This window comes from Bos taurus, chromosome 6, assembly GCF_002263795.3.
Source record: "Bos taurus isolate L1 Dominette 01449 registration number 42190680 breed Hereford chromosome 6, ARS-UCD2.0, whole genome shotgun sequence".
Lineage (NCBI taxonomy): Eukaryota > Metazoa > Chordata > Mammalia > Artiodactyla > Bovidae > Bos > Bos taurus.
The window spans coordinates 63,316,946-63,331,962 of record NC_037333.1 but is presented as its reverse complement, the minus strand read 5'-3'; the positions used below and the strand labels follow the sequence as shown (position 1 = coordinate 63,331,962).

The window sequence follows — 15,017 nt, the reverse complement described above, 5'->3', positions numbered from 1 at the left end:
TTCAGTAATTGCTGTCAGGCTCATTGCCATATTTAGAATTCAAGTAAATTAAGTCTTTGGAGCTGGAAATTAAAAATTAGGCACTACCTCTTTTGAGGTACTGCTTCACTTGCCTCTTCCTGTTTCACAATTTGATGTCCTAACATCACACTTTATATAAAAGGACTTGTTACAGGAAAGATGCAGTTCTAATTAACATTAAACTGCTTTTGGAGCCTGAAAGTAATTTAGTGTCATGTGCTTCTTGACTGTAGAAGCATAGCTTAGTTGGTTTCCAGTGGATAAAGAACCCCTCTAAGACGTGATCTGTTCTAAATTTGGTATGTTTAAGAAGGTAAGAGTTCTGAACAGTAGACTCTTATATTTTTAGTTTTTAATCTTTTATTTCCTGCCCTGAGAATAACAGACCAAATTATAGTCAGCTCATGATTATAAGTAGTTAAATTATATGGAAACCCCGAAACTCCATCCCTTTCTGGCAGCAGGATTGGATAGGTTCAAGGGAAAGAGTATAGACAACGTATGGTGAATAAGTAACTGATCTTGATATAAATATATCTAGGCTTGAATACGTAAACAGAACTGTCATTCAGAATGTAGGAGTTTTTCATGTGAAAATAATAATTGGTTTATGAAAAAGACCTTTTTCCTAGTAAATAAATTGAAAATAATTCAGAGCAATCTTAGTTCTAAAATATAAAACTCAAAGTTACAGGAAAAGATTCTTACATTTAGCAAGATTTAAGTTATAATGCAATTCTTACACTAATTCTTAGAAGAGAGAGTTATTTCAGACATTTGATTTTTTCTTTTGTTCAGGTTTTCCAACAAAATTACATGATGCCATTCACTTCATAGTATTTATTCCCAGCATGATTATAGAGAAAATTTTGACAAAACTAGGGCTTCATCATTTTCCTAAGGGCTTTAATGCTTTATCCTATATCATTCTTTTTTTTTTAATTGAAGTATAGTTGACCTACAATATTGTACTAGTTTCCAGTGTATAGCAAAGTGATTCAGTTCGGATATATATATATTTTTTCAGATCATTTCTACATAGAGTAAGTCCTTGTTACATAGTTTGTGTCTTTTAATTTCATATTTCTAATTTATCCCCCTTTCCCTTTGGTAGCCATAAATTTGTTTTCTGTGTCTGTGAATCTGTTTCTGTTTTATATAGATTCACTTGTATTATTTTTTAGGTGCCACATATGAGTGCTGTATTTGTCTTTCTCTGTATGACTTACTTCACTTAGTACGATATTCTCTAGGTTCACCCATGTTACTGCAAATGGCACCATTTCATTTTTTTTTTATAGCTGAGTAATATTTGTGTGTGTGTGTGTATACACTCAAGCCACATCTTCTTACACCGACCCTCTGCTGATGCACACTTGGGTTGTTCTTGTTGTCTTGGCTATTGTAAATAATGCCGCTGGATTTTTCATAACATTCTTTTGAAAGAAGTATCACACGATTATACTTAATGATTTGCTTATCTTCAATTTTAATGGGCTTAATGTGTATAGATTTTCATCTGCTTGTAGTTTTAACTCTGATGTCAATTATTCTTCAATGATGTTTCCAATAACTGCAAGTACGTGTAAAATTTGGATCCATGTGTGGGGCATGCCTCTGTTGAGTGGAAAGTAGGTTTGACTGGGAGATTAAGTCTTCAGTGCATCAATGAGTATCTTCACATTTGGGCAGCTCAGATAATGAGGACCTTCCATGCACATGTTGGAAGTGACACCTGTAAGTTATTACAGATTTCTTAAGACTTAGGAATTATCTACTAGATCGTGAACCACAGAGGTCACTGCCCTCAGTTTTCACTCCTTTCTTGCCTTGAGGCCTTACACTGATGTTAATTGTGAAATGTTATACTTTATCTAGTCCTTGCTTAGCTAAAATAGCACCACTTTTCAGCTTTCAGAGCTCCCTCTTCTGACCATAATCCTCATAATCAAAATTACTTTTACTCTGTTTTACTGTACTGTTCTCTTTATAACACTTTTTGCAGTTTATAATTGTTTTTTGTGTTTAGTTGTTGAATATCTTTTCCTCACTAATTTATAATCTCCAAGCGTTATTGGGTTATGTATGTCTAACATAGTACATTGCCTGTCACATATATTATTCAGTTACTGTTAGAAACAGTTTAAATGAGTTATTTTTGCCCATAATTCATTTTAGACAGGTTGGTTCTATCCACAGCTTGGCTATCTCCCTATCAGATCTGATTTTTACTAACTTTTGGCTGTTTGACGAAAGCCAAATTTACCCTCAAAGTATTAAAATTGATTTTTACTGAGATTTAAGATAATGCTTATATTTTTAAGGTAATTTCAAAAAGTTCAGTTCAGTTGCTCAGTCGTGTCCGACTCTTTGTGACCCCATGAATCACAGCATGCCAGGCCTCCCTGTCCATCACCAACTCCCGGAGTTCACCCAGACTCACGTCCATCGAGTCAGTGATGCCATCCAGCCATCTCATCCTCTGTCATCCCCTTCTCCTCCTGCCCCAATCCCTCCCAGCATCAGAGTCTTTTCCAATGAGTCAACTCTTCGCATGAGGTGGCCAACAGTACTGGAGTTTCAGCTTTAGCATCATTCCTTCCAAAGAAATCCCAGGGCTGATCTCCTTCAGAATAGACTGGTTGGATCTCCTTGCAGTCCAAGGGATTCTCAAGAGTCTTCTCCAACACCACAGTTCAAAAGCATCAATTCTTCGGCACTCAGCCTTCTTCACAGTCCAACTCTCACATCCATACATGACCACTGGAAAAACCATAGCCTTGACTAGACGGATCTTTGTTGGCAAAGTAATGTCTCTGCTTTTTAATATGCTATCTAGGTTGGTCATAACGTTCCTTCCAAGGAGTAAGCGTCTTTTAATTTCATGGCTGTAATCACCATCTGCAGTGATTTTGGAGCCCCAAAAAATAAAGTCTGACACTGTTTCCCTGTCTATTTCCCATGAAGTGATGGGGCCAAATGCCATGATCTTCATTTTCTGAATGTTGAGCTTTAAGCCAACTTTATCACTCTCCACTTTCACTTTCATCAAGAGGCTTTTGAGTTCCTCTTCACTTTCTGCCATAAAGGTGGTGTCATCTGCATATCTGAGGTTATTGATACTTCTCCCGGCAATCTTGATTCCAGCTTTTGCTTCTTCCAGCCCAGCGTTTCTCATGATGTACTCTGCATATAAGTTAAATAAGCAGGGTGACAATATACAGCCTTGATGTTTCAAAAAGAAAAGGCACAAAATTGTTTTTAACTGTTGTAGCATCTTTAAAATTGTTATATATAATAATTTGAATATTTATTTTTGTGATGACCATTAAAACTTAAAAATCCACTTTTGATTTTGTTGATTACTGAATATGAGACATCACCAATGATTTCTTAACTGTTAAAACCATCATCCTTTTACAAGTTTTATCCTACTGGGCCTCTTTTTCATCATCTATTCCTATTTCTTCTGTCATAAAACTACTATTCTTCTTCCTTTCTGACCCATTGTTTCCCAGTCAGTCCTCCATCTGCCTTGGGTTCTCATCCTAGCACTGTATGTTCATTATGCATACTTTGGGGCAGTCTTCTCAGTGACCTCTTTGTGTGCATGTTTTTGTTTGTTTGTTTAATTAACACATCAGTAGCAGTCTCACTTTGTAATACTCTTCTCAGAAGGTTTAGTACTATTCCAGAAAGATCAACTGTGCTCAATACAGTGATAACTACCAATCTTTAGCCAGTTCTTTTTCTGAAGCTGCAGAATTCATATTTTCAAGTGACTCCTTTAATTGTTCAAAATTCACCTTTCTACCAAAATTGTCTTTGCCTCCCTTGGTGAATAGAAACACTCTCCATGAAAATTATCTGAGCTTGAAACTTTTGTCATTTAGGCTTCTTCACATCTTATCAGTCACTACATTCCACCATTTAACTTACAGATAAATTAAGGGACCAGCTCTCATCAGAACTGCCTTATTTCTGGTCTATATCAGTTTTTATTTTTGAGGATTATTGCAAACCCATTCTAAACTTCATGCCTATCTCCTTTACCTATCCCATTCTCTATATTACAGCCCAATTTTTTAAAAAAAAACAAACATAATTTAGTTATTACTTGTGTATGTAATGAGTCTCTGATTCCCTGCTGCTTCATCACAAGATGATATCCAGCCCCTTTGTTGGGCATGAAAAGACTCATATTCAAATTTCAGTCAGTTTTTAGCCACTTCCATTCATTACCCTATGGTTCAGCCTTACCAAATTTCTAGCTTTTTATTGACCACCCATAATTGTCTGAAATGCCCCCTTTTCTGCTTATCCTTAAAGGCTTGGTTTCAGACAGGAGCTACTCTTAAATCTTGTTCACATTTATTCCTTAAATCTTGTTCTCTTATTCCTTGAAAATAGTGGAACAGATAGAGTAGAAATGATCACATTAGTAACATCAGATCACATTATGAGAACAATGTTTTTCAATTCCTGATTCTCCAGATATGTCTTCATAATTCTCAATTAAAGGTTATATATGTCTTATTGTAGTTGTTAAGGATGTGGTTGCTGGAATCAGACCTCTTGTTTATATAGTAGCCTTACCAAGACCTTCAGCAAGGTACTGAATATCTGTGCCTCAGTTTATCTATAAAATAGGAAAATAAGAATAGTATTTATTCTTATGCTGCTGTTTTGAGGAGTTAGATGATTCATAGAAAGTGCTATGTTCAGTGTTTAACTTTAAAACCACCAAATCGTCTTAAAACTCCTGAAATGAAATAATGTCCATTTCAATAAATATCTATCATGCAATTATCACTACATATTCCCATTTAATGGTGTTAAAGTTGCTTTAAACAGACTTTTCAAATGCTAGTATAAGGATTTATGCCAGATTGCATAATAATCACTTAAGGGACCCTGATTCTTGGGTTCTAATTCCAAAGATTCTGAATAGAAGACAGGGCAAAGAACTTGAATATTTTGTTGTTGTTGTTTTAACTCCTGTGTCTTTAATTTCCAATAAGGAAAACTAATTAATAAAGCCACTAATCAGTGTTGTGCTTACATTATATCAAGCATTTTTAATGTTTAAAAGAATGCTTTTAATCATAGGTGCTTTTAATTATAGGTGGTTTTAATTTAAAAATGCCTTTAATTAATTCTTCACTGAACTGAGATTTCTATACTTAAGAAGTATCAATAAAGTAGATATTTGTAATCTTTTACCACTTTGGGGTTGCTTTTTTTCCCAGAATTCATCAGAACTTTGAATTTTTTTTTTTTTTTAATGGGCTGTTTTTAATGCAGGGGCTTTTCTTCCCTAGAAACCCAATTCTCAGCAAAAAAAGAAAAAAACACAAAAAACTAAAAAACCCCTACAAAAACTTAAAAAAAAAAAAAGGCAGCAAAGGGTAGTTTTCATCTGGTGTCTTTTATTTAAGTTTTTTAAGTTAAGAAAAAGCTGGTGACATATTTATACGTTTTTGTGCAAAAATAAATGAATGGCAATAGATTTTTTAAAAATCTTATTATGTACTTCTGTGTGAAAAAGTCTGTATAATATTTCCCTTAAATATGCATTATTTTACTTGTGAGTTTTTTACTGAATTAATCTGAAATGTACAAGCCCTGGATTTGCTACAGAGTGAGAACTTACTTTATTTTATTTTTTTTATTTTTAATTTTGGAAATTCTGCAGAAATCAGAACTCTTACCTTGGTTTGAACTAAAGAGGGGACATGGGGAGGGGAGAGGGGTGGGTTTGTCCAGCATGCTTGTATGTATATTTCAGAACCTTTTTTAAATGTAAAGGCTGTACATTTCTGGGAAGTTCTGAATTTCTTTTGTTTCCTTTTTCCTTCAAGCATTTTGCAGTGAGCTTCTTTTATATATAGCAAACAATTTGAAAGAATACAAAAATATGTGAAGTTCATTTAAAAAAACTACAGTATAGCGCTGGTACAGTACACTAAAAGACTTTGATAAAAGAAACAATACTAAAAAGCCTCCATTTTAAATGTCATTCATATATACCTTGTGAATGAGAGCTATATACTTTTACACACTTTTTTAGAGGAATAAATTATTGAATTACTGAAAAAAAAAAAAAAAACAGTAGAAATTCATATGCATTTTAAATGCATTTTTGGGCTTTGATATTTTTCAAGATATAGCTCCAAAATGAAAAGTAGTGAATCTTGATAAAAGAAATACAATAATATCTGGTTTATTAATCTTTAATTTCCTCCATGTTTTAGAAGTTCTGGCAATAAAATATGAAATATAGAATTTTTACGTTGTTATAGATATTTTAGAATTATAACCACCTTAACATTCATTTTTTAGTTAACAATTGTAAAGAGAAAAAATGTTTAAAGGTTTATTTCATAAACTTTTAACTTGTAAAATAGGATTGAGTTACTGCTAAAAATGTTAAATGATTCTTTCAGACATCTGTACACTTAATCACTTTTGCACATGTTCTTTGAACTATCTCATAGGCTATTAGGGATTTGGGACCAAGAGCTTGGGTTTTCTGTACCTAAGGATGGGTCTCAATTATGTAACACATATGAGTCTTAAGAGAAAAAAAGGATAGTTCCTATATTTAAGTAGATTCTGAATCCTTCTTTAAATCTAGTTTTGTTCCAAAATAGCTTTATATAGAACCTATTCAGTGAACAGTCTTCAGACTCTAGATTACTTTTAAAATATCTATTGTTTTAGAGTCCTTTGCTTTTCCAAAGTAATATCTATTACTTATCTGGACTAGAGCAATTTGGTAAATCGTTCCTGGTTATGTAATTTATGTAACTCTGCTTTTACAAAACAGCCTGTTTCTTTTTCTTTATTCTCCCAGGTTTCTTCTGCACATCATTATTATATGTGTTAAATATCATAGGCATTATGGTATATTTAGTAATACTCCATTACAAGATACCATTTTACTTTGTTTACTTTGTGCTTGCCTATTACCTTAAAGAGTAGAAATAATCTTGGACTATGAAGAAATATGGAGCTATTTATTTTTATTTCAATCCTCAGAAAAATATTGGTGCTAAATTCTCTGTTTTAAAAAATAGAGCTTCTTAGTCATTTGAACGTGTTTTAAGAATTGTTCATGGTTTTTCAGGTAATGATCCTCATTACAGGCGCACACAAGGCATTTGCTCTCTACAAAGCAATAGAAGAAGGAGTCAATCACATGTGGACTGTTTCAGCTTTCCAGCAGCATCCCCGAACTATTTTTGTATGTGATGAAGATGCTACTTTAGAATTAAGAGTTAAAACTGTGAAATACTTTAAAGGTGAGCATTGAAGTTTCAAAAGTAGATTGGGCGAATGTTCCACTGTAGATAACAATTAAAACTTAATGTGACTGAATATGATGTAATTAGTCATATATATAGGTCAATAATTCACAAAGTATGTAGTAAGTATACTGGTGATATTATATGAATGAAAATATATTTTTAATCTTTTTACTCTAATAACTAGGTGTTTAATATATATTAGAAAAAATATATACTGAACCAACCAAACTTGTATTTCATGGATATCATTGCTTTGACAAGGTTAAAGAGGTTACTGTATTTTATTAGCTTTAAGATACTGCTTTTTTCACATTTATCTAATTTGAAATTGGGATGTTTAAAGTTGACTTCATATAGTTTATCTGGGAGCAAGTTTTCCTTAGTTGTACATAAAATAATAGCATGTCTTATACTTTTTCAGCATCTCATATTCATGAAATATAGTAATAACTTGAAAATTCAATTTAAAGGAAATCAGTAACTCATGGTTCATGCGAGTGTGTGAATGTCAAAAAATCTTGACTGTAATACAAATGAAGTTTGGCAAACAGGGAAAATAGTCTCATTTCTAACATGAAATTTTGATCATAGATATAGAGCTTTGTATTTGCACTTAACCTGTTGTGAGAATTTTCTTGTTTTACTAAATGTTCTTCAGAAGTATTTTTAATGGCTATATAGTAGTTTACTTAAATGTTTCCTTTACTGTTAAACCTTAGATTACTTTTAGTCATTTATATTTTTATCAGTTAAATTACCAGCTTTTTACCAAGTCACAAATATACCAAACTAAACTGAAAATTGTAATTAGTAATTTGACAGATAAAAACAGAGAATAGCTCAGTTATGGGTTATGAATAAGATAGAGCTCTTGATGGCATTTTACCCATGTATTTCCATGTAGTCCAGGTTTCATCACAATTATTAGATTCCTTGACAAAGTTAACAGAAGCAGTCTTCAATATCCACCTACTTTAATGCCAGTTTAGAGGAGATTCATTTAACATTGCCATTTACTAGCACGAGTAATTCCCAGATAAACCCCCCTTGTCTGATCGGTCTGGTTTTTATCAGAAAATAACAACAGCCAATACTTATATTACCAGGTGCTATTTTAAACATAATATACTTACTGATTTACTTAATTCTCAAAATTCTATGACATGGCTACTCTTATAATCCCACTTATAGGTGAATTAACAGGCTTAGTAGGGATGTTAAGTCACTTACAAATTATGAAGCTGAACATATTTCTGAAGAGATTCAGGACATCAGCCTCTGTCAGGATACTTCCTTCAATATGGAGAAAAATAGATTTGAGATCTTGTTCTGGGCTATATATAGACCTCATTTTACAGTAAGGAATTTTGATACAAGGTAGAATGGTTGACTTCATAAATTTATACGTTATAAATGTAATTTTATATATTTGTCATGTCCTCATTATTAGATTATTGCTAGATATACTGGAGGAAATGAATCGCATAGTTATCTTTAATTCTTCAAATACCATTCATACCACTATTCTTTCTTCTACCATCCCTTTAAAAGTATCAATAGGAATCTTAAAGGGTTCTAATTATTAGCTCCTAAAGAAATCTTAACTACATCTAAAACAATAAAATTCATTAGCAAATGGAAGTTTATTTCAGTATATCTTTTGAAAGATATAAATAGATCACAGGAAAGCATTTTAATAATTTTATTCCAGTTTTTTTTTTTTTAATAAAACCTATGTGTTATGTCCTTGAAGTAATATATTTTCAAGACACTATCATCATGGTGAACATTTTGTTTTGTTTTATCCTTTTTAAGCCCTACTCCAATAGCTTGATAGACCTTGAATGAGTTCAGATTGAACCAAACCATAAAATCTATATTTAGCTTTTCTTCTTCAGGCAACATGTCAGAAGTCTATACATTTTCATCATTCTCTCATTAGAATTTACTTATTTCTATTTATGATTTAAGTGGCAATTATTTTTTATCACATTCTTGTATAGGAAGTTGCTTTATCTAATGTACAAGTCATCTTATGTACAAGTTGCTTTATCTTAGTGTTTAGTTTTAAAAAAAAAAAAACTATGAATGACTTGGCTTTGTAATGTTTATCCTGATGTTTTAAATTGTGCGTTTTTAAGCTCTGATGTATTCTTACCATGGTCAAAGCTTTAAGCAGATGGTAGGTGAATTATATCAAGTAGGACGATCCTCTTAGAGCTGATACTCTAGAAGACATGTATCTTCTAAACTACATGGTTGAGATTACCATTGTCTCTGTTGTCTCCTCTCAGGTCTCTCTAGTCTCCACTTTGCTGCTTTTTACATACTGTTTGTAAACTTTTCAGTTAAATCTTGTTTTAAATAAGATTGGTTCTATTTAGTCATAATTATCTGGTAAATTTTTTTCATGAGCAGATAACTTTTGCAGTATAAAAAATTACCCTTTAATGTTCATTTTTAGGAAATGTAAATTTTATTTTCCAGTTAATGTCATCAGCCAGGAAACATGAGTTACAGTGCCTTCAAATATATTGTCTCCTGTGGTATTACTCAAAAGAAGTATAAGTTTCCCTGCCTGAAGGTAGTTGGCATTCTTCATAAAAACTGGCTCATTAAGTGATTTGAGAAAATATCTATAAAATGTAGCTCCATAAAGGTAGGGACTTTAGTTTTGGTTCACTGCATTAGTTCAGCATCTCAAAGGATACCTAGTACATTGGAGACACTTGGTAAATTCTAGGAAGTTGGGCAGGTAGATGGATAAACATGTGACACTGATACCACTTGAGTTTAAGACCTAAATTATGTAAATCACTGTGAAATCCAAGGTACATTAAGGAGGAGATTTTTATATTTATATAGTACTTGAAGAAAACTTTAATTGAGCTGATGGGACTGAGAGCTATTGAAGATGCCTAGCATTTAGTTTTCAAGAAAATGGCATAATCAACAGCACAGGTGCAAGGATGAACTAACACAGTAGCAGAGAAAGTTCCTCTTAATAGAATAGAAAACAAAGTATATTGTTTTGAAAGTACAGGCTAAAATGGGGCTCACTTAAACTTTAAAAATTTAGTGAAAAGGCAAATGAGGGCTCACATGTCAGTGGCCTTTTAAAAGAATATTGGAGGAGAGGAGTTACTAGCCCTGAGAAAAATATTCTTATGTATTAACATTTTTTGAGCAAATAACACATGCCAATAAATAAGTAATTTAAAATCTAGCTTCAGAGATAGTTTGCATGAAACAGTTGAATGAATGAAGTATTTGTTGGTTTGTCCACATTCTCATGGATTTTATTATAGGCTTTTTTATCTTCAAAGCACTGGTAAGCGTGGAAGGGAAGGCTAAATAACTTATGGAACTGTCACTATAGAAACTATATTCAAGTATTTAGAGATTACATTATCTAAGACATAGAAACCAAACATCATTATAAGCCTTTTATGCGCTATGCTAAGTACCTTGCTTTCTATTTTGAACTTTTGAGCAGAGGTTACTTCATTTTATATATAAGGCCAGATAGCTAAATAGCTGTCATATTCCTGAGGTGGAGGCAGAACCTATCAAGTGCCTTTATGCTTAGTTTAGTTCTTTTTATACATAATTCTTTCATTTCTTGGGTTAATTGTGCTCCTTGCTTTGCTGTCTTCCAGCTGTTCCCATTACTCACTTTAACCTTCTGACCCTTCTCTCTCTCCAGCTGCGTGGAACACTTTAACTTCAGTCCCTCCAGTCTCACCTCCAAGATTCTAAATTTATCGTTAATGATTAAGCATCCTTCAATGTCTAGCCATTCTGCCACTGCTCTTGATTCTTTTCAGTCTTAAGGACCTTGAGTTATAGAATCTTGGTCTCCACTCTCTCCCTTTCTCCTTTTTAACAATATATATTCTAAATTCATTTTGTTTATATAAAAAAAAAAGCTTCCCAGAAGCCATCTCACTGAACCTTCACAGATTTTTTAAAGTAAATGTTTACTGAGCTTCCATTGTGTATCATGATCTTTATAAACCCAGAATTTAGAGTAGTAAATTTAAGGTCCTGAACCTGTTTATTTTCTGAGAGTGCATATTGTTCTAAAGAAAGTGAAATAGTAGTTCATTATAAGGTGACATTTAGGCTGAAACCCAGTAAGTCTACAGGAGAAAAATCATGCTTTGCTCAGGGAGAAGAGCATTCCCAGTTAAATGAGACAGCAAACATAAAGACCAGGCACTGTGACCAAGCTTAGCCTTTCTGAGGTAATAGCAACAAAGCCAGGGTTGAGAGTGACATAAAAGGGGGAAAGTGGAAGGACATGAGATCAGAAGGATAAACAAATAGATTAAAATCTAAATTATTTTCTAAGTGACCATAGCAATAAGAGAATTTTAAGTAGGGGAATGGTATAATCTAGTTTTTTTTTTTCCTTTAATTAGACAAGGGAAAATTATGCAAATAGGTGTTGAGCTGGTAGTAAGATTAGAGAGGAAAGTGGCTTCAACCAGCTATGGAGATGAAGAAATATAGCTACTTTGCAATGTATTTTGAAAGGAATGTCAACCAGTCTTGCTCCTGAGTTTAAAAGAAAAAACGTCACCAGTGAATTTCAGTTGTCTGGTGTTAGCAGCTCAGCAAAGGATAGATGATACCATATACTAATATTTTTAAAGAAATGGTATAGAAGGGGAAAATGGATCTGGACTTTGTCAACAAGTTTGAGGTGCTCATGAGACACTGAAGTAAGCTGTTGAGTAATTAACATTCTTTCAACTGCACTAGTGAATATTTCTCTCAGGACTGTTCCACTCCTGGTTTTTCTCCTACTACATGTAGTAGGACTTTAGTGTTCTTTACATGTCCCTTTACTTAGCTCTTAAAAATGGGTCTTCACAGTTTGAATTTTAGAGTGATTCTGCAGTCTTTTGATAATGAATACTTCCTTACTAGCAAGTACCCTGTGTCCTCAATCTAGTAATTCCATTTCTTAAGAAAACCACATTAGTCCCTTTTCCCAGTCTCCGTGTTCTTAACAGCGTGGTAAATTTAACTGATTTCTCTGACCTCCAAATAAAATCTTTAGTTGATTAATTGGGACCATTTATTTCCCCAAAGACATGAGTAACTGGAAGATTTCCCCAAGAAGCTTTAATAATTAAGGAGAGTTTACAAGCATGCCAATTATAAGATGAAATTTAAATTTACTTGGAAATTAATATTTAATGTAGGTTATTGTTTTAGTAAATTTGTCTGAGTGACTTGTCATCAACCCCTATTGTAAACACCCATGTAAAAAAGTGAAAAATAATTTGCCAGATGAGTGAATAGGGTAATACATTGGAGAACTAAAGTAACAACAGTTCTGAGCTCCTCAGTAGAGTGTGACTAGAGTTTGACTCTAAGCTTCTCAGAGAGTCAAACTCAATAGACTTTAGATGTAATTAGTATTCAAATCTTTTATTTTGTCGTACTGAAATTCTAAAGCCAAAACTGCTCTTACTTTTGGTTACTTACAAAGAACCTATACCCCATTCTAGATCTACGACTTCATAACCATAAATTGATACTTGCTAGGTAGTTTAAACATTCCAAAACATTTCTATTTGCATCTTTCCAATAAATACAACCATTTTGTACTGGGGGCTTCCCTGATGTCTCAGACGGTAAAGAATCTGCCTACAATATGGGAGACCCAGGTTTGATGCCTGGTCAAGAAGATCCTCTGGAGAAGGGAAAACTAAACAGTCTGAAACATTTTTGTTTGCATATTTCCAATACAACTATTTTGTATTAGGTGGTAGCTAATATACATTGTATTTTATTAAATCTTTCTTTTTCTAAAGTAAATGAGATACAGTTCAAATTAGAAATAAAGCTAGAAATGTGCTTTTTTTCTTTAAGGTTTAATGCATGTGCACAATAAACTTGTGGATCCACTCTACAGTATGAAAGAAGGAAATTGAAGGAGATTGGATCAAAATTCTGCTTGAATGAACAGAACACTTTTATACATATATGAATTTTCAGCTATGCAATATGATTAAAACTTGGGGGATTTTTGAATATTGTCATTTTTGAAGTCTAATATCTATGTTAAACATTCCATATTTACAATGTGTCCATTTTATACTAGGGTTTAGGAGAAATAATTGGCTCTCACGGTTAATCAGCTACTTGTTACAGAAGCCACACTGTCAATGTAACACCACAAAAATGTCTGCCTATTTACAAATTGTAAATCATTTTAAAGGTGACTTCTGTACATCAAGTATCATTCATATGACTCCAGTGGCATTATTAGACTTTAACTTTTTAATAACAGGACACTCCAAGCCTTTCAGGTATCATACAACTATCATTGCAAGCCTTTACTTCCAAATGCTATCTTTATTTTCTCTGCATTACACACAAGCTTTCTGCACGTGATTGCCTTGGTCATCTTTCTACAGTAGCATCTGGACATCAAAAGTCCTGTTAGATATTGTTGGTACAGAAAATTTGGAGAGATGGCAGTGCCTAAAACTACAGTTTATGTCCTTTTGGAACGTATGTATTAAGTGCATGTTTTTTGTGCACCGTCTTCTTTAGCACTTTTTTTTCTCTTTTTATAAATGTGACCTTAGTTTTATTTAATGACTTGGGTTCGTGCACTTAATATACGTATTTTGGCAATTATGAGCTTTATACCTAGAAACACACTGAAGGAAATTTTTTTTAAGAAAAATTATTAAACCTCTTAAACGATTAGCTTTATTCCTTACCTATATATACTGTATAAAAGGATATGATGAAATATAAAAGGAATTACTGTAAACTATTTGATTGCATAACAATTTGCATCATTAAATTACAAATAAAAGTATATTGTTTTCTATAACTCAAATAAAGCTTGTAATAAACAAATATTAAGTTATCTAAATTTTATTTCCAGAAGTAAAATTGAACACATGCATCTGAAATATTCTAACAATTAATAGTAGCTGTGAGATTGCATTTATTAATACTTTTTATTTGTTGTCATAATTCAATTAGATTTAAGAGACAATGCCTCTGCCTATACAGCTTCTTAATTCTGCTTCTTAGACAGTAAAAAATACTTCCTTTTCACTCTTCATATTTTGCTTTTTATAAGCCCACCTAGTAGAAGCATCACTTATATATACCTGCTTAATCGCCTATGTGATTGAAATATAGTCTTAAAAATATTTAAATAGAAAATTAAAAAATAAAAAATAGGACTGTTAGGATAAAATATGCTGCTTTAATTCTAGATAATGAAGTTTTAATAGACTTGAGTATTATAAATGGTTTTGAATAATTGGTGAAATCAGTAGTATCTCCCAGTCCCATACCTGGTAATTAAGTCTACTGAAGATATTTCCACAAGAGGCAATAAAGCATGGTAGCTAAGCATTGTGGTCTGAAGAAAGAAACCACTGTTTTGATGTTGTTGGGGAATACGTAAGTCTGAGCTTCTTCCCCTATGAAACAGGGTAATATTGCCTGTACCTCCATTGTTGTGTAGATTGAATGAGGGAAAGTCTATAGAGCTCAGCACAGTGGCTGTCAACATACTAAACTCAATAAATGGTGTCTATTATAATACTAACGGTTTATGATATTTTGATGTACAGAAAAATCTTAGTAATTAAGGTCTTCTGGGGCAGTGTCCCCAACTTCTGAGATCTAATGCCTGATGAT

At 32.8% G+C, this 15,017-nt stretch overlaps 1 protein-coding gene across 2 annotated transcripts in view; it reads left to right on the top strand.

The window, feature by feature from the left end:
* The window catches only part of GNPDA2 (glucosamine-6-phosphate deaminase 2), a 31,091-nt gene extending 16,170 nt beyond the window's left edge, over positions 1 to 14,921 (top strand). Inside the window, exons 5-6 of one of the 2 annotated variants that reach the window (XM_005207917.5) lie at positions 7,151 to 7,325; positions 13,218 to 14,921. In XM_005207917.5, the coding sequence (XP_005207974.2) occupies positions 7,151 to 7,325; positions 13,218 to 13,279 (237 nt within the window). In that variant the 3' untranslated portion in view covers positions 13,280 to 14,921. The remainder of the gene's footprint in view (positions 1 to 7,150; positions 7,326 to 13,217) is intronic. The other variant, NM_001075356.1, reaches the window with a different exon arrangement.
* The last annotated feature ends 96 nt before the right edge of the window (positions 14,922 to 15,017 follow it).